Below are 16215 nucleotides of genomic sequence, written 5' to 3'. Positions count from 1 at the left end.
GAATAGTTTCAGATGCCAAATGTGTGCAGTAAAACTTTGGTTGTGCATTGTCCTGGAGCACCATGTGCACTTGAAAATCCTTTGCATATCCCAATGTATCATTTAACAAATGTCCATATTTCTCATGCAATTGGTGAATGCTGGCATGAGGCACTTAAGTATCGATAGCATGAACATCATCTTCAGTATCTGGACCAAACAAATCAAATGCATCTAGGCCAAAAATATTGATACTAAAGCATGACTGAACTACTGTGAAAGCCACTAATGTAATCACATTTTTATATTTTGCTTGCAAAGTACATGTCCTAAAAACAGAGGTACTTTCACCTTTGTAGACTTTGAGGTGCAGACGTGATTTCTGTAGCTTAGAATGCCACAGATGCTCATATCTGTTCCATTTAATTAAAGTGACTGAAGCACCAGAGACTAACTGAAACAGTGTACTTTGATTGCAAATCTATAAAGAGAAGGACATTTGTGCCTGCTTAGTACTATCCTCAATTAGTGTTGCAACAACAAGCATGTTAGGGTTTAGTTCCACAAAGTCTTGCACTTCCTGAGAGACAATCATTTTGAGTACATCAGTGAGACCAGGCTTGTGATGCTTTAAACTCTCAGCCCATATTATGCTGTCAGTAAAGTTCTGAATAATTGCATCACAAAGCATTTGATCATGAAATGAAACTTCACATGCACATTTAAATTTACAATTCCTAATCATGTCCTTGAGCTCAGTGATCCATTCCTTATGAGATTGATTGCTGTGATAATGCCTACGATAATATTTGGAACAAGCAGCAGCTACATGAGTCTGTGACTCAAAAAATTCATCAGTTTTGCTAATGACTTCCTCATAGAGTAGGGTTTGGGCTCTGCTTGAGGAAACAGCTTCTTACACAATATAAATATGTTCACTTTTGCCCTGGAAAAAAGAAAGGATGTTGTGGGCCACATGAGATTTTATGGGCTACAAAATGTTGCTCCAACTGCAACTGGTTTTCCACCCAGTCATCTTGTTTTGCTCTGAAAGAACAGAAGGAAGGAGGCAGCACTTGAACACAGGAATTCTGTGCTTCAGCCGTACTTTGCTGCTGGGCTTGTTGTGCATCCAGCAGTCTGGTAATGCTCAACAATTATGTTTGTATTTGTTGGCTCTGAAACTAAATAAGTGCAGTGTGTGATGTCTCTCCTGTGGTTGCCATTTTATACAAAAAATATTCCACACACTTCAATAGAATATGAAAATAGTAGAAAAATAAACAGTAAATTTCAATAATTTTGAAACTGCTGGGAAAAAGTTGATTAATTTGATTATAGGTGACACACAATCCTGTTCCATGGATCCATAGTGGACATGGCCTGAGTCCCAGAAATGTCTGTTGTGTTGATAGTTGTAAAGAGGTGGTGTAGACTCTACAGACATTCAGTAAATGAGTAAAACATGAGTGTAATTTTTACACTTTATACAAGGTAATTTGAATTATACATAACTTTGAATCTCTTCCTTCTCTGTCCCATACTAGTGCTCATCCAATAACGGAATTGCCTATTTCTGGATGTCAGTAGTGTCTTGATAGGTTATAGTTGTTGTAGTTGTCTCATCCGAAGCCTTCGGAAATCTGGCGGAGCTCCATGTTCAGCATCTTAAGACACATGGAGACTTAAATCTGCATGCACAGAGTTGAAGGGAGGACGGCATGCTCTGGTGGCCTTTTAGCACCACTCATAGAAAGACGATGTGCTCTAGAGTGTGTGTGGGTGGCACACTTGAGTCCCATTTACATGAATCCTCTTCCACAGAGTTGTGAAAGGCATGTGGCACACCATGTGTGGTCGACAATGACATGATCAGTATCACAGTCGGTCCCTTCAGGCCTTATTTATTTCCATCCTCTCAATTTTCAGATCCTTTTATGGTAAAAATTTGCCAGATACAGAATATTGTTTAAGTTATTAGTGTAATTTCAGGCTCGTATATCAACATAAAGCATTGAAAATGTTCTCAGTATAGATTCTGTGGAAATATGGGTTTCACATTCTATGCTTAGCAGCAAAATAAGATTCTCAACAATTATGAGAGGTGGCTCCAGAGAGAAACTTTGTGAATCCTCTGACACATGTAATTATGGTTGTCACACTTCCAGGCAGCTAGCAGATAAGTTTTAGATTTTTAGATTGCAAGGGAATCTTGATACATTATAACCTTTCCACTTCCAAAGAACACATAACACGTAAAATATAAGAAATCTGAAGAGTGTTTCCAATAACCAAAAAATAGACAGACGAAATTTGTGACATCATAGGAGGAACTTTGTAATATGGCTGACCAACATACAGAGTTAGAAATAGAAAGATTCAGCTCCTATCAGTTAATAGTGCAATGTATATTCCACAAAAATCTCATCAGAAGAATTTTCATCTACTGCACTTCGTTATTCTGCAGCTTTACAAAATGTAAAGATAACGTATGACACTTCAACATAAGAAGAGTAAAAGAAAATTAATAAGACTGGATTTTAACCAGTTACCAATCATAGATATTACATATTTATGAACTGTGTATGGACATGTGAAAACTGAATATCGAAACACAGAGATAAAAGGAAGCAACAAATACAGAACTGGAAATGGGAAAACTTGTCTGTTTCCTTAATCTTTTAAACAATCATTTAACAGATTACCTGTACTTCTGATTGTGGACTCTTCACTCAACAATAAGCTGAATATTCACAGTGTTACCGCAAAGACGTTGTATCTCACTGCTGTACGGATGATGAAAGCAGAAAGATACGCAAAACAAGAAGTGAAATTAGTCATTTTGCATGAGATAGTGGACTCTAATTTTCATTCATTTCCATTTTAAAAATGTCAAATATAAAAATGCTCACTTCAGTGTAATCGCTTCCACAAGTACAAAATACATAAAATGCAACCACCTCAGAATCCCACATTCGCTCTTTTGCTTTATAGTAGGACCTCATGCAGTTTCTTATTACGCAGCTGACAAAATAGAAGCACTTTACCAACATGAAAAACATAAAGACACAGTACCTAAAATGCATGTGATTACTGATGCCCAAAAATATTTATCTTCATAACTCTTACTAAACTTCCAACTAAGCCAAAAGTTTCATGCAGAAGAAACTCATTTAATGAAGCTGAGATACTCTACCTCCCCTCCTACCCCCCTTACCCCTCCCCCCCCCCCCCCCCCCCAGATAAACAAGATAATGTATAGGATAGTCAAAGTATAGAATTGTAGCACTGAAATGGAAATAGAGAACCTCATGGCTACCAGTCACACACAAAAGAACTGTGAGTTTCTTCACAAGTACAAAATAATGCAGTCAACAAGAAAGGTACTTCAATGCTCTGGCGACAGTGCTGAAAATGAAACACAAGTAAAATGTACGAAAAGTCTTTTCATGGCAAGATGCTCATCAAGCTTCCAGCAGGCTAACTGTGAGCAGTGCAACACTTGCAGTTTGTCATTCTACGATATCTGTCTGCATCAAAAGGTGACAGTGGCAATGCCTGCTACTTTGAGGTTCCAATGGTGGACTTACGGTGGCATACTATACTTTAGGCAATAATTGTAAATTCTGAGTCTTAAATATAGAATATAGACTCCAAAAATAAATATTTTTTTCTTGAGATATACTTTCCCAGTCCATCCAGTTGTGTACTATTTAAACTCATTAGTATACTATTTTAAATCAACCTTTTGATCCTCTCAAGTGAAGGGGATGAAACTAACACTCATCTTCAGCCACCCTGAAATGACTGTTGTATTAGACAGGAGTAATAGCTTCAGTGTGTATAATTATAATCCTAATCCTTATCAGCACCAACATTGAGTGGCCCAGGTGAGGAGAAATTGATGGTAATTTAATCAGTTGCCCTCCCAATTGCTAATCTAGTCTATTATCCCTATTTCGTGTTGCTGACTATTGAACATTACCCAAGTCATGTGCACCTACAGGATGGAAAGGTATGTGATCAGAGGCTAGATATGAAAAAGAACACGTTTCACCATGTGACTTCCTGATGTCAGTTCCACCAAGAATGTACCTTGCTGACAGATCATTTAACACCGCAGGTTATTGAAGACATAGCTGGGGAGCACAGTCGATGAAAATTGTCTTTCAGGTTTGTGTTTATTAAGTTCTCACACCAGAATAACGAAAGATATGAATTCAGAAGATTTTGTGAAAGTACTAGGAATCTTGGTATAATTATAATTTCCCATCACAGTGTTTTCCAAAACTTGATTACATCTTTAAATCTTTTGGTCAGTTGTAGCTTCTGCCTCACTAAAGAAAATGGGCAAAAGTTTAATTAATTCTAGATGTATTTTTATGTTTGTCTTATATTTAATATTAGATTTCAATTACAGTTTTTATTATTGCCTACAGCATCATTTCTTTGTGATATGTTATCAGAATAAATGCGTCAAATAGAACAAATTTTGGGTTTTTGTTGTAACTTGCACATTATAGGGTATGTTACTTGTTACTTCATTACTAGTTGTCAAGTAGTACATATTTATTTTTGTAAATTTCCATATTTTTTACATTGCAGTCTTGAATGAGTTAATGATTTGTATTTAAATAGCCATATAGTGTACAGGGATTGTGGCACCACAAAACCATCCCTTTTTTTTTTTCTCCAATTGTACCACTAACGTCTATTCCATGGAGACATTCAAACAATGTTGGGGTGATATGTGTTGGCAAGAAGATAGTAAGCCATGTTTTCTTGTACCAGCAACCTGGTTTTGGTACATTGCAGTCATGCCATAAAAGACATTTGAATCAACTGAATCTATCATGCAAGTTACAATTGTCTTCTCTCTTTTCCCTTCCATTGAAGTTTCATCATTGTGTAGTTTATAGGATATAACTTCCATTCTACATGTTACAATTGATGCTCTGAGCACTATGGGACTTAACTTCTAAGGTCATCAGTCTTATAATTGATGCATTCCATTATGGTGAACCTTCTGACATGGCACAGTGGTGGAACACTGTAGTCATATTTGGAATGATTACAGTTTGACACCCTTTCTAACCATGCAGATTTAGGTTTTTCATGATTTCCCTAGATCTCTTCAGGTGAATCATGGCATATTACCTTTGGAAAGGCATGGCTAGTTTCGATTCACATCCTTCCCCACTCTGAGTTTCTGTGCTGTCCCTACTGACATCATCAACAGGATGTTAAACACTAATCTTCTTTCCCTCATTGTGAAAAGAGGGCAGCACTTGGGTTATTTTCAGGCATGATCTTTTTTAGTGCTTAACACAAGTATCACACTTCTTGTTAAAACTTGTTGGTATCAAATCTCCCATTATGTTGGAGAGTTATTCTTCTGTTTGATCATTATACTTTCTTTTAGTTTTGGGAAGATACCACACATTTGCGAATTACTTGTGTATATCAGTAGATACTAAAAAAGTTACCTTACAGTTCAGTGCCTCTATAGATTATGGATGACTTGAAGTGTTAAAAGTAGTTGACCCATTTGACAGCTACATGATGACCTGGCATCCTCATTCATAAAAAATGTATAGCACAGAAACTGCAGTGATCCCCCATGATATTTGTACCATTTGAGGCTGCATCCAATATAGTTGTCCTTTCAGCACACCCTCAAGACATCCATGCAGGGACAGATTTAGTGAATAAGGAAGCTATGATACCAAGTGAAAAAACGCTGTCCTTGATAGAAGACGCTATCTGTGCTAATACGTATGCACGGTAATACATGTTGCTCAATGGTATATTGTATCATATTGTTCATTCACCATTTCACATTTACACACACAGGGACAGGTCATATAGTCAACACAGTCTTGCAATCTGTCTACAATAATCATCCAAAGATGTAGGCATATTGGGGCATATTATTTTATTTTTATGGCTTCATTCTATGTGAAATATCCATAATAACTCAAACTCCACACAATAAAAATCTCCTGTATTTTACTTGCACTTAAGTCTATATCATTTAATGTGATTTTACTCTATTTAAGAAACATGATTCTAGTGCCAATATAGTGTAGAATGGAGGATATATTAGTAGGCAAGTTGTTTTGTGTGCAAATAAATCCAAGCATCCACAGTAAAGTGAGAAATTAAAATTTCACAATTGATCAACAGTTACTAGGTCAGAGTTCAGAGTAACATAAGTAGACCAGTTGATATTTTTTAGTTATACATTTAAAAATAAAGCAGTTACTTAACACAATTTTGTTGTAATGCATTTAAAAACAAAGCAGTTGTGTAACATACAGTAAACTATATATTTTTTTGTTCTTTTTCCAGATCTTTACTGAACAACGAGACAGGCAATCACTAATTAGTTACAAAGCCATATTAGATCCTCAGTCAGATGACTACTCTTACGCTGAGGGTGCCCTTCAGTCTTCAGTAAGTAGCCATCGTGGTGTATTGTTTCTGTTTCAAAATATGAGCCATAGCTAATTTATTTCAGTTAGTAACATGTTCCATGTGTCCTCCATAAATAATAATGTAGAATAGTATATCAACAAAAATAATCAACTGTAGAAAATGTAATGTAATTGCATAGATAAAAAATCTACTCACCAAGCAGTGGCAGTAGAACACACATGTAAATGTACCGGTATAGAAATCTGCAAGCTTTCGGAAGCGGGAGTGAAGAAAGAAATACAGGTACCGAATAAATTAATGTAAATTAAGACCAGGTAGGTGGCAAGAATCAAGGACCTGTTGTAATGCCAGTACTCACGTGCTGTGTTCTGAGAAACTGGTGTCTGGATGAAGGATCCAGGGAAACAGACACCAAGGTCATTACTGCCATGTTGCAGAGCATGCTCTGCAGTAGGATATTGTGTGTAGCCAGTATACACTCTCTCCCTATGGCCATTCTTCCTATCTAATGACTTGGTGGTAGTCATGACAATGCAAAAAGCCAAAAAGTGTTTACATAACAGCTGGTACATGACATGTCATTTCACAGGTGAATCTCCCTTTGGTCGTATATGTTTTGCCAGTTACAGGACCGGTATAGGTGGTGGTAGGAGGTACATAAGACAAATCTTATAGTGAGGATGATTGCAGGGGTAGGAACCATAGGTTAGGGAAACGAGTGTAGAAGGAGCATAGGGTCTGAAAATGATATTGCAGAGATTGGGAGGGTGACAAGAAGCTATTCTTGGTGTGGTGGGCAAAATGTTAGACACAGTGGATCTCATTTCAGGGCATGATTTTAGGAAGTCGTAGCCTCATCAAAATAGTTGATTAACACATTCAAGACCAGTATAATACTGAGTGACAAGAGGTGTACTTGTAAGCTATTTTTTTGGAGGGATTGGCAGTACCAGGATTTGATGTGATGGCTCGGGAAATCTGCTTTTGAACTAGGCTGGTGGGGTAGCTACGTCTAATGAAATCAGAGAAGGGAATGGTGGTGTATTACCATAAAGAGTCTCCTGAGTCTGTAAAGAATAGCTGACCCTCAGTGAGAATGTGGTCAACATCAAGGAAAGTGGCATAGGGTTTGGAATAAGACCATGTGAAATTGAACTGGGAGAATGTATTTAAAGATTGCAAGAATTTTAACAGTTCAGCCTCACCGTGACTCCACATGGTAAAGATGTCATCAGTCATCACCAAACTGTGGGCTGAAGGCTTCAGATCGCAGGAAAGCTACCTCCAAGCAACTCTTGAAAAGGTTGGCATAGGGGGGAACCATCTTGGTTCCCAAGGCTGTGTCTCTGATTTGTTTGTAGATCTTCAAAGTTAAAGTAGTTGTTGCTTAGTATATGTTGATTAAGATGAGCAGGAAGGGCATCATAGGTTTGGAATCAGGTGGGTGCTAATTGAGGAAATGTTCAGCAGCAGACAGACCATGTATGTGGACAACAGTTCAATCCCACATCCGGCCATTGTGATTTAGGTTGTCCGTGATTTTCTAAATTACTTCAGGCAAATGCTGGGATGGTTCCTTTGAAAGGGCACAGCCGCATTCCTTTCCCATCATTGTCTAATCCGATGAGACCAATGACCTCGTCGTTCAGTCCCTTCCACCAAGTCAACTCAACTCAATCATGTATGTAGGGGATGTTAGTGTAGACAGAGGTTGCATCAATGGTGACAAGCAAGATGTGTGGTGAGAGTGGGATGGCTGTAGATGTCAAATGATCAAGGAAATGGTTGGTGCCTTTAATATAGCAAGGAAGTCTTTGTGCTATAGGTTGCAGGTGTTGTTCAACTAAGGCAGATATATGTTCAGTGGGTGTTTTGAAGCCAGCAACTATGGGACGGTCAGGGTTATTGGGTTTCTGGATCTTGAGAAAAAGGTAAAAGGTGGTGTAGCATGGTTTGGATGGGGTGAGAAGTGATATAGATTTATCACTTGACTGGGAGTATGTAAGCAAGGGTTAATGCCAACTGTCTGACACCTCCACGTACAGCATCTGCAATCAAGATTCCATTCTTGTGATGCAAACTGACCTCCTGTCCCCCCTTAAAACCTCAGGCCCCTCACCAGGACTAACATCTCGTTCTATGTTGTTTAAACTGTGTACTGTCCAGTCACATTAATGTGACCACATGTGAAAAGCCTTTACAACCACCTTTTGCAGCGTGGACTTCTGCAAGATGTGCAGGAAGGGAGTCAGTAAGGTTCTGGAAGGTACAGACAGGGATGTGGAGCGATGACGACTCTAGTGCTGTGGCCAGATGCGCTACGTTTCTCAGTTGAAGATCCATGGCGTGAACTGTCTGATCAAGTTGATCCACAGATTCTTGATTCCTTTTAAATCTAGGCAGTTTGATGGTGAGGGGAGTATGGTAAACTCATCGTGGTGCTCTTCAAACCATGCATGTACACTGCAATGTACATTACTTGTTGCATTTTCCTGCTGGCAGATGCTATCATCACAGGGGAAACAAATTTCATGTGTGGGTAGACGTTATCCCCAAGGATAGATACATACTTGTGTTGATCCATTGTGCCTTCCAGAATGAAAAGATCACATTCACGCCGTACACATCAATGGCCATCTGTCCGATGGAGCATAAATCGTGATTAATCTGAAGGGGCCACTTGTCCACACCCAGTGGACATCCAATTGCAGCATTGGTGTACTAATTCCAGCCTTTGTTGTCACTGAACAGCAGTCAGCATGGGTGTGTAAACCAGGCTCACATAACATTTGCTGAACAGGCATTGAGGAGACACTGTTGGTAGCACCTTGCTTCATCTGGGCGGTCAGTTGCTTAACAGTTGGATGTCTATTCGCCTGTAAACATCTCCAAAACCACTGTTTACCCCTGTCATGTATGGCCCATGGTGCCCCACAATCGTCTTAACATGGGTTTTGGGTAGCACTATTTTGTCATGCACGGTTTGCTTACAAAGCTGTTTCAGAATTGCTCCCACCCTTTGCCTGAAAGCCAATGAGCATGCCCTTTTGGACGTCAGATAAATCACTCCATTTCCACACTCTACAACAACTGCACTGTCTTCCGCATACACATCCCCACACTATATATACTCTCCATTGCTAGTGCGGCCACCTGCTGTCTGAGTGTGGTTATTGCACATTGATGTTGAATGTAGGTGGTGGACCATGTAGTTTACATTTAAATTTATTCCTACAGGCTGACTATATATGGATGTGTGCATATAGGACTAATAATATTTAGTTTAATGATAGAGATAAGTCCGCAGTTCTTTGCTACTACTTAAATTTGAGGTTTCTAAATAAATATTTTGCTTTTGCTTAAAGGGTATTTACCTATTTGAGTTTCCTTTTATTTATTTCTCAAGCATTTTATATCATTAGGTACCTGATAAAAGCTTTCAGTATCAACATTACTCACCCTTTTCATGTTATGATACTGAGTGAGGTGGCATAGTGGCCATATATGGAGAGAATGTGGTTCAAATTTCCATCTAGCAATCCAAATTTAGGTTTTCTGTGGCTTCGCCAAATCATTAAGATGAGTGCCACGACGCTCCCTTTGAAAATAACACGGCCAGTCTCATTCAGATTCTTGCCCAGTCTGAATTTGTGCACCAACTCCAACATGTTAAACCCTAGTCTTTCTTCATTCCATGTGCTGAATTCTGTGAAATCTACTTGTTTCATTTTTTGTAGTCTTTTGACCAACACTTCATTTTTGTGGCAAATTAACCTCCCTAATGACTTATACTTTAATTATATAGACCGATATTCGTCACATTGCATGCTTGAGTTTGTGGCTAACATTCTCTTTTATTAAGAAAGCCAAGTTTCACAAATGAGTCTTGCATTGCATGCATCCTCTTTGTTTCACTTTGACAGGAAGTGAGAAACTGGGTGAACTGAGCTGAAACTCCACAATGTGTCTGTTCCAGGTATTTCATCTGTTTCTGTGTGTCCACTACGAATTGAACCATTGGTTAACTACACCATTAATATCCCACTTTGCCGTAGAAAATGTGATTTACACGGGGAAACAACAAATAGATAACAAAACATTGCATAGTAACTGTTTCCTTAATGATCTTGGAACCCTCCCGTATCTCTCCATCTGTCTTATTGTTTCTTATAATGAACATAAAACCACTATATTAATCACATTTTTCAATATACTTAAATATAACTATAAGTGGTAAAATTATTTTATTGATTCCTCATGGTTGATTATTTGTATTGAACCCAGATTTGCATCAGGTGTTATAAACAGATCTCTTCATTATGTCTGATATGCTGGATAACTAGTTTAAATTCGCATTAAATGGTCCTCAAGATTTGGTGTACCTGTATATTAGTTCAATATTTTGCTATAACCTATTACAAAATTTGATAAAACCTTTGTTATAATGTCAAAAGAATTGATCCACCAGCAAATATGTAGTTTCTTATTGGAAATTACCCTTGTGAAACACAAATGAACAGCAAATTTTTGGTTGCAAAAATTTAAACTCCTCTTAATATAGCATATGTTACGGTAATGTGTGCGAGCAAGCGAGCATGCATGTGTACACCTGTGTGTGTGTGTGTGTGTGTGTGCGTGATTTAAGTCCTGTTAACTGCCATCTTGTATTATTTTACAATGTCAGTTTCTTATTTTTCAGACTATAAAATGGAAAAACTGAAGGAATGATGAAAATTATTCCTTTGACAATTTTGTGCAGTATGTTCACCAGCTGGTTGAGAGTAAGAAGCACATTACTCACTTCTAATTAGAGCCCACTCATCATCTGCCTGGTGATTTGTGTACTGAATTGATGTCCCATACAACTCTGCTGTGGAATGACGTTCACCACCTCATCTCCTAGCTGCTGACATGCAGAGCTGACTACCCAGTGTATGGTGCAGTTAACAGATCCTTTGTGCAAGGCATGCATAGTTGTAAACTTTCTGCAGATTTCAACTTGCCTCAGATCAGGATCAGGTAGTTGTGTCCATGTTACACAGCTTGATAACTGGCTCCTAGCTTGCCTCAGTGTCAGAGTATTCCTTAGGCCATAGCTGGACTGGCCATCTGTAAATGCATCCAGGGTTGAATCACATTACAATAGCAGTATTCATAAATCTTTGTTCTGTAAATTAATAATTTCATTCAGTTACTAGCCATGTAAGTAATCAATTTATTTTATGATGAAAATGAGTTGAAAGTAATTTTTTGTGGTGGATTGCAAATCTTAAATTGTTGGATTATCAAACAACATATTTTATATCTAATGCTTCTAAGCTGCCAGCTACAAAATTATACAGAAGACCTGAAATAAAAATTGAAGAGATACTAGACACTGATGAAGTAACATGCAAAAGAGTCAAAATACTGAGAGAAATAATTCAGGCATTAAGGAAGAGGGATTAAAATATACTTGGATAGTGTTTATGATGCTATAGAAGCTGTTAAACATTGTCATACGATACGACTGTAAAAAAATATATACAAAATAAGAATGTTATACAGAGACAGGCAAGGAAACTACATTCTGGAAACTTTAATTTTCTTTTACTTAAGTAGTGGTTAATAACATTACAACCAAAGCAGTTAATGCAACAGTATAGAATATATAAAAGCAGTTAATGGTGCACAACTTGGAAACTAGTCACTCTCTCTCTCTCTCTCTCTCTCTCTCTCTCTCTCTCTCTCTCTCTCTCACACACACACACACACACACACACACACACACACACACACATATGTCTGAATGCCAGGAACTTGCCTAGAACAAGCCTGATAACTTGAGAATAATTATTAGGAGCTGAGTGTTGTTTGGTATTATCAATCATTGTTAAATACATATTTTTGGAATAGAGTCAGAGTAAGGACTTTGTTATTTATATGTTATTTTTTGTACTGTTATGCACAGCATATGTGTGTGAAGAAATATTTGTATTCCTATTACATACTGAATCTCATAATGTGCCACCAGAATAGATATTGAAACATTTTTAAAAGTTTTATGTTATTTTTTTATAAATCATTACAAGTGGTGCAACTCATGTGTTATAAGTAACTTTCACATTAAAGTTTTTCAGAAAGAAACTCATGGTAATCAATTATTCTTTGTGTGTGTCGTGTGTATCTGTATGTGTGTGTGTGGGGGGGGGGGGGGGGGGGGGGGGTTTGCATGTACGTCCTAGACACATCTGTCCACAGGAAACAGAATATTTGTCATAATGAAAACATGTTTGGGGGAAATTGAGGTATTAAAGAACTTAACTAATGTGGTTGACACACTGAGAGTGTATAGATCATATAATAAAATTAAAGTTCGATTACAAAAAAGACATAAAATGCACAGAGCACTAATCATCTAAATCCTATGATGATAAAAACTGAGCAGACAATAACGCAGGATTGAAAATACACCTCTGCATCAGGTAACAGCTGAAATATATCAAGTAGAATGCCAGAGCTTCGAGGTCCACCAAATAGAGCGAACTTAGAAGCCAGGATTTAAAATTTTTGAGGCCCATTATAAAGAAAGTTCACACACATCTCTAAATGTATAAAATTACATTAAAATAATCACAAAAACAACCACAACAGAAATCTGTTAATGCTAAATGAAAAATAGCACCTGCAGAAGGAAATGGTAGCAAACAACAATGACAAACAATAGTGGTGAACAATTTTTCAATTTGCTAAATAGAATTTTATCACATATACAGAGCTTGTCTGATTTGATATTCTCGGTATAAAAGTGCACCTTACGTTGGATACCACATTATATGAGAATACAGAGCTAAGCTTTTAGGATAGAAGAACAGAAAGTTTTGCAGTTGTGTAAATGTAGCCATTTGTAAAAAAATTGATAGTGTCAGTAAAATTATCATGTACATTAACTAGCAAGATGTTGCTGGATGCAACTGTCGCAGATTAGCAGAGAAGCCACTAACATCGTTCTGTAGCAGATCACGTACCTGCAGGTCTCCTGTCCCAATCCTCAGACTTTGTTTCTTACAGTAGATGTTCCGTAACTCTAAACACATGAGTGGTTTGCAAATGAATAACCTGGGCTGTTCCAAAGGTAATAGGAAATGGTGGTAACTGCCGTACACTGAAACTCACAATGTTGGCACCTTAAGAAACACAAAAAGGTCCTCACGGGTGATTTCCATCATCTAGGTGGCACAATAGGCTACCATCTTGGGTCAGGTCTTCGGTATGGATGTTTAGATTGCCTATGGTTTTAATTGGCACACTGGGTAGTCTGCCATTTGCATGGAAGCCGCTGCGCTGGAATGCTCGCTGGTCGGTGTAGCTCTCACCTTCCTTTTTGCCCAGCAACAAAAGGTCTCCTGCAGCAGGAGGCAGGTGGCTTCCATTCTGGGATGCAGCACCATGCAGAACTAGGTTTCAGCTTCCTGCAAGGCGTTGTCAAAGCCAGTGCTCCATACATCTTGCTTGCAGTTGGTTGTTGTGCCACCTTCTGCAATTGTGGCTTGGTCTTCACAGCAGCGGTGCGATTCTGACTGCCTCCATTCCGCTGAGCACAACCAGCTTCCTCGTTCACGTCTCTCACTGGTGGGTCAGCCTTCCACACAGTAATGGAGGCCACTTCTGCTACATCTCTGTTCTGCTGAGAGGGCAAAGTTGTTTCCTTGCTGCGTTTTCGCCTCCTTCAACATCTCCTTTTGGCTTGACTGGACTCGGCAGAGCTCACCCAGGACATCATCTTCCTCTGATGCAGCTCGCTGATGCTTTTGCAGCCAGCAGACTCGACAGCTGTGCCAGCCTGCAACATGCACCCTTCCCCCAGTAGCGAGTGCACATTGGTTCGTTGTCTTTCTTCTGTGGGTAAGCTTGGCTGGTGTGCTTGCCCGTGCGCTTGACACACACTGTCTGGTTGAGGCAATCTTTTGCCACATGTCCCTTTTGTTGACACTTACAGCACTGTGGCTTAGTGCTGAGTCCCACCGGGAGAGGCTCCAGTTGCATGTTGAAGGCCATGAGCTTGTTGAGCTCATAGACTCATTCAGCTTCCGTTCTTCTTTTCTGATTCTCGGCTATGTCTGCAGTTAAGATGAAGAGTGGCAGCTATTTTGTGGTTCGTTTTGTTATGTAACCTAATGGCCACATCTCCGTTCCCAGCACGCTGGAGCCCTCTGCGGCTGTGTCTTCATTACACAGCCATGGCAGCCCCCATGGGGAGCACCTCGAGTGCTGCCATTTTTGTCTTTTGTTGCGTCTTCTCCAGTGCCAAAACAATGTATTGGCCAAGAAGAGGCTTTGAGAGCCTCATAGTCAGCCCAGAGTTACGTACAAATCTCTAGGTGAGCGTCATTGTCCTGGCACTTGACGCTGATTCCTCCCTTCATGTCTTCTCTGAGTGTACTGAGGAATTCCAAGTCTTCCCTCTGGTACTGGATAAAGATAGATGGTTTCGGAACATCTCAGTTGCCGATGGTCTTCCCTGTGATTATGTGGTCACAGGTTGTTTGTCCTTCCTCTCCGTAGCTGGCGGAGGTGTCGACTATGAGCCAATGGCTATCGAGTCTGCCTTGTTCATCTTCCGAGATTTTACTCTCATTCAACTCCTCAGGTTGAGGCACTGACCTGACATGTGTCTAATCGTGATTACCCTCTTATGTTTTGCAGTGTCTTCCTTTGCTCATTGTGCACACACACAGACATGATAATTTGCTTTCACTGTGATAACAGCAAACACGAAAAGTGTGCCAGGTGCACGCGCCCCATGAGCTCGTCTTCACACAGTGGTAGTGGTCCTCAGCAGCAGCAATGCACTCGCTTTGTCTGCCCAAGCAGAACTTGCCAGAGAGCTGCTCCCCAGCTTATTTAAAGACTCGTTCGATGAGCTATGGTGCACCTCCATGGTACACAAAAAGATCCTTGTAGCCATCCTCACAGGGGTGACAGGTGGAGCTGTTACTGTTGTTCTGGCTGTCTGGAGTGGCAGAGTCCCAGCCCTCAAGTTGGGTGATCTCAACTAACACGAATCCTCAGTACACAGATAAACTGCGTGTGCCTCTTCCACTGTGTGTCTTTAACAACGATTCGGAATAATGGCTAGAAAACCAAGCTATTTTTCGCCATCTTGGGCATTTTCTTTAGTAATTAAATGGGGAATGTTAAATTTTTCCTGCTCCCTCCAACTGATGGTCCTCTAGGTGGACAACACTTCGGTAGTGTCTGTGGACTTGGGAAATTAATTTAGTAGTTTCAATTAAGTAATTAAGTTTGATGAACTGATAATTAATTAATCAACTGGTCTGAGTTGTTATCAGTTTACTGGGAATGTTATTTGAAGTTCAAATCTGTGATTGGAACTGAAGGATTAATTTTATTTCTCTTACTTTGTGGTGAGGACAAGTCTGGACAGATGCTGTGGCCTTGCCATGTGCGTTTTGCACTTCACAAAGTCACTTCATTACAAGATGAACAAGACATAACTAGAAGAAGTCAGAGGTATGAACAGAGGGTGCAAAATGACTACAGAAAATAACAAACACTAATATGTTAGCCTATTTTACAAACTGTTTGGAAATAAGAATCATAATGTGTAATGTAAATGAGTGTTGTACACTTCAATAGCTTGACAGATAATACTATATACGTAATGCATTATTAACAAGTGAGGATGAAACAGTTCAAAAATTCAGAAGTGATACGAGGAAGATTTTAAAAAATCACAAATAATACATATCTATATTAGTGATATCACTGGAAAGGAAATACTCATGAATAAAATTG

At 39.1% G+C, this 16215-nt stretch overlaps 1 protein-coding gene across 2 annotated transcripts in view; it reads left to right on the top strand.

Moving 5' to 3' along the window:
* LOC124555151 (spermatogenesis-defective protein 39 homolog) overlaps positions 1-12490 on the top strand; it is a 121544-nt gene extending 109054 nt beyond the window's left edge. For both annotated transcript variants that reach the window (XM_047128969.1, XM_047128968.1), the window contains exons 11-12: positions 6331-6435; positions 11117-12490. In XM_047128969.1, coding sequence (XP_046984925.1) covers positions 6331-6435; positions 11117-11137 — 126 coding nt within the window. In that variant the 3' untranslated portion in view covers positions 11138-12490. The remainder of the gene's footprint in view (positions 1-6330; positions 6436-11116) is intronic.
* Positions 12491-16215: the final 3725 nt, after the last annotated feature.

Source organism: Schistocerca americana, chromosome X (assembly GCF_021461395.2).
Source record: "Schistocerca americana isolate TAMUIC-IGC-003095 chromosome X, iqSchAmer2.1, whole genome shotgun sequence".
NCBI classification, from domain to species: Eukaryota; Metazoa; Arthropoda; class Insecta; order Orthoptera; family Acrididae; genus Schistocerca; species Schistocerca americana.
Note: the sequence above shows the minus strand (reverse complement) of the source record. Positions and strands in the feature narration are given on the sequence as shown.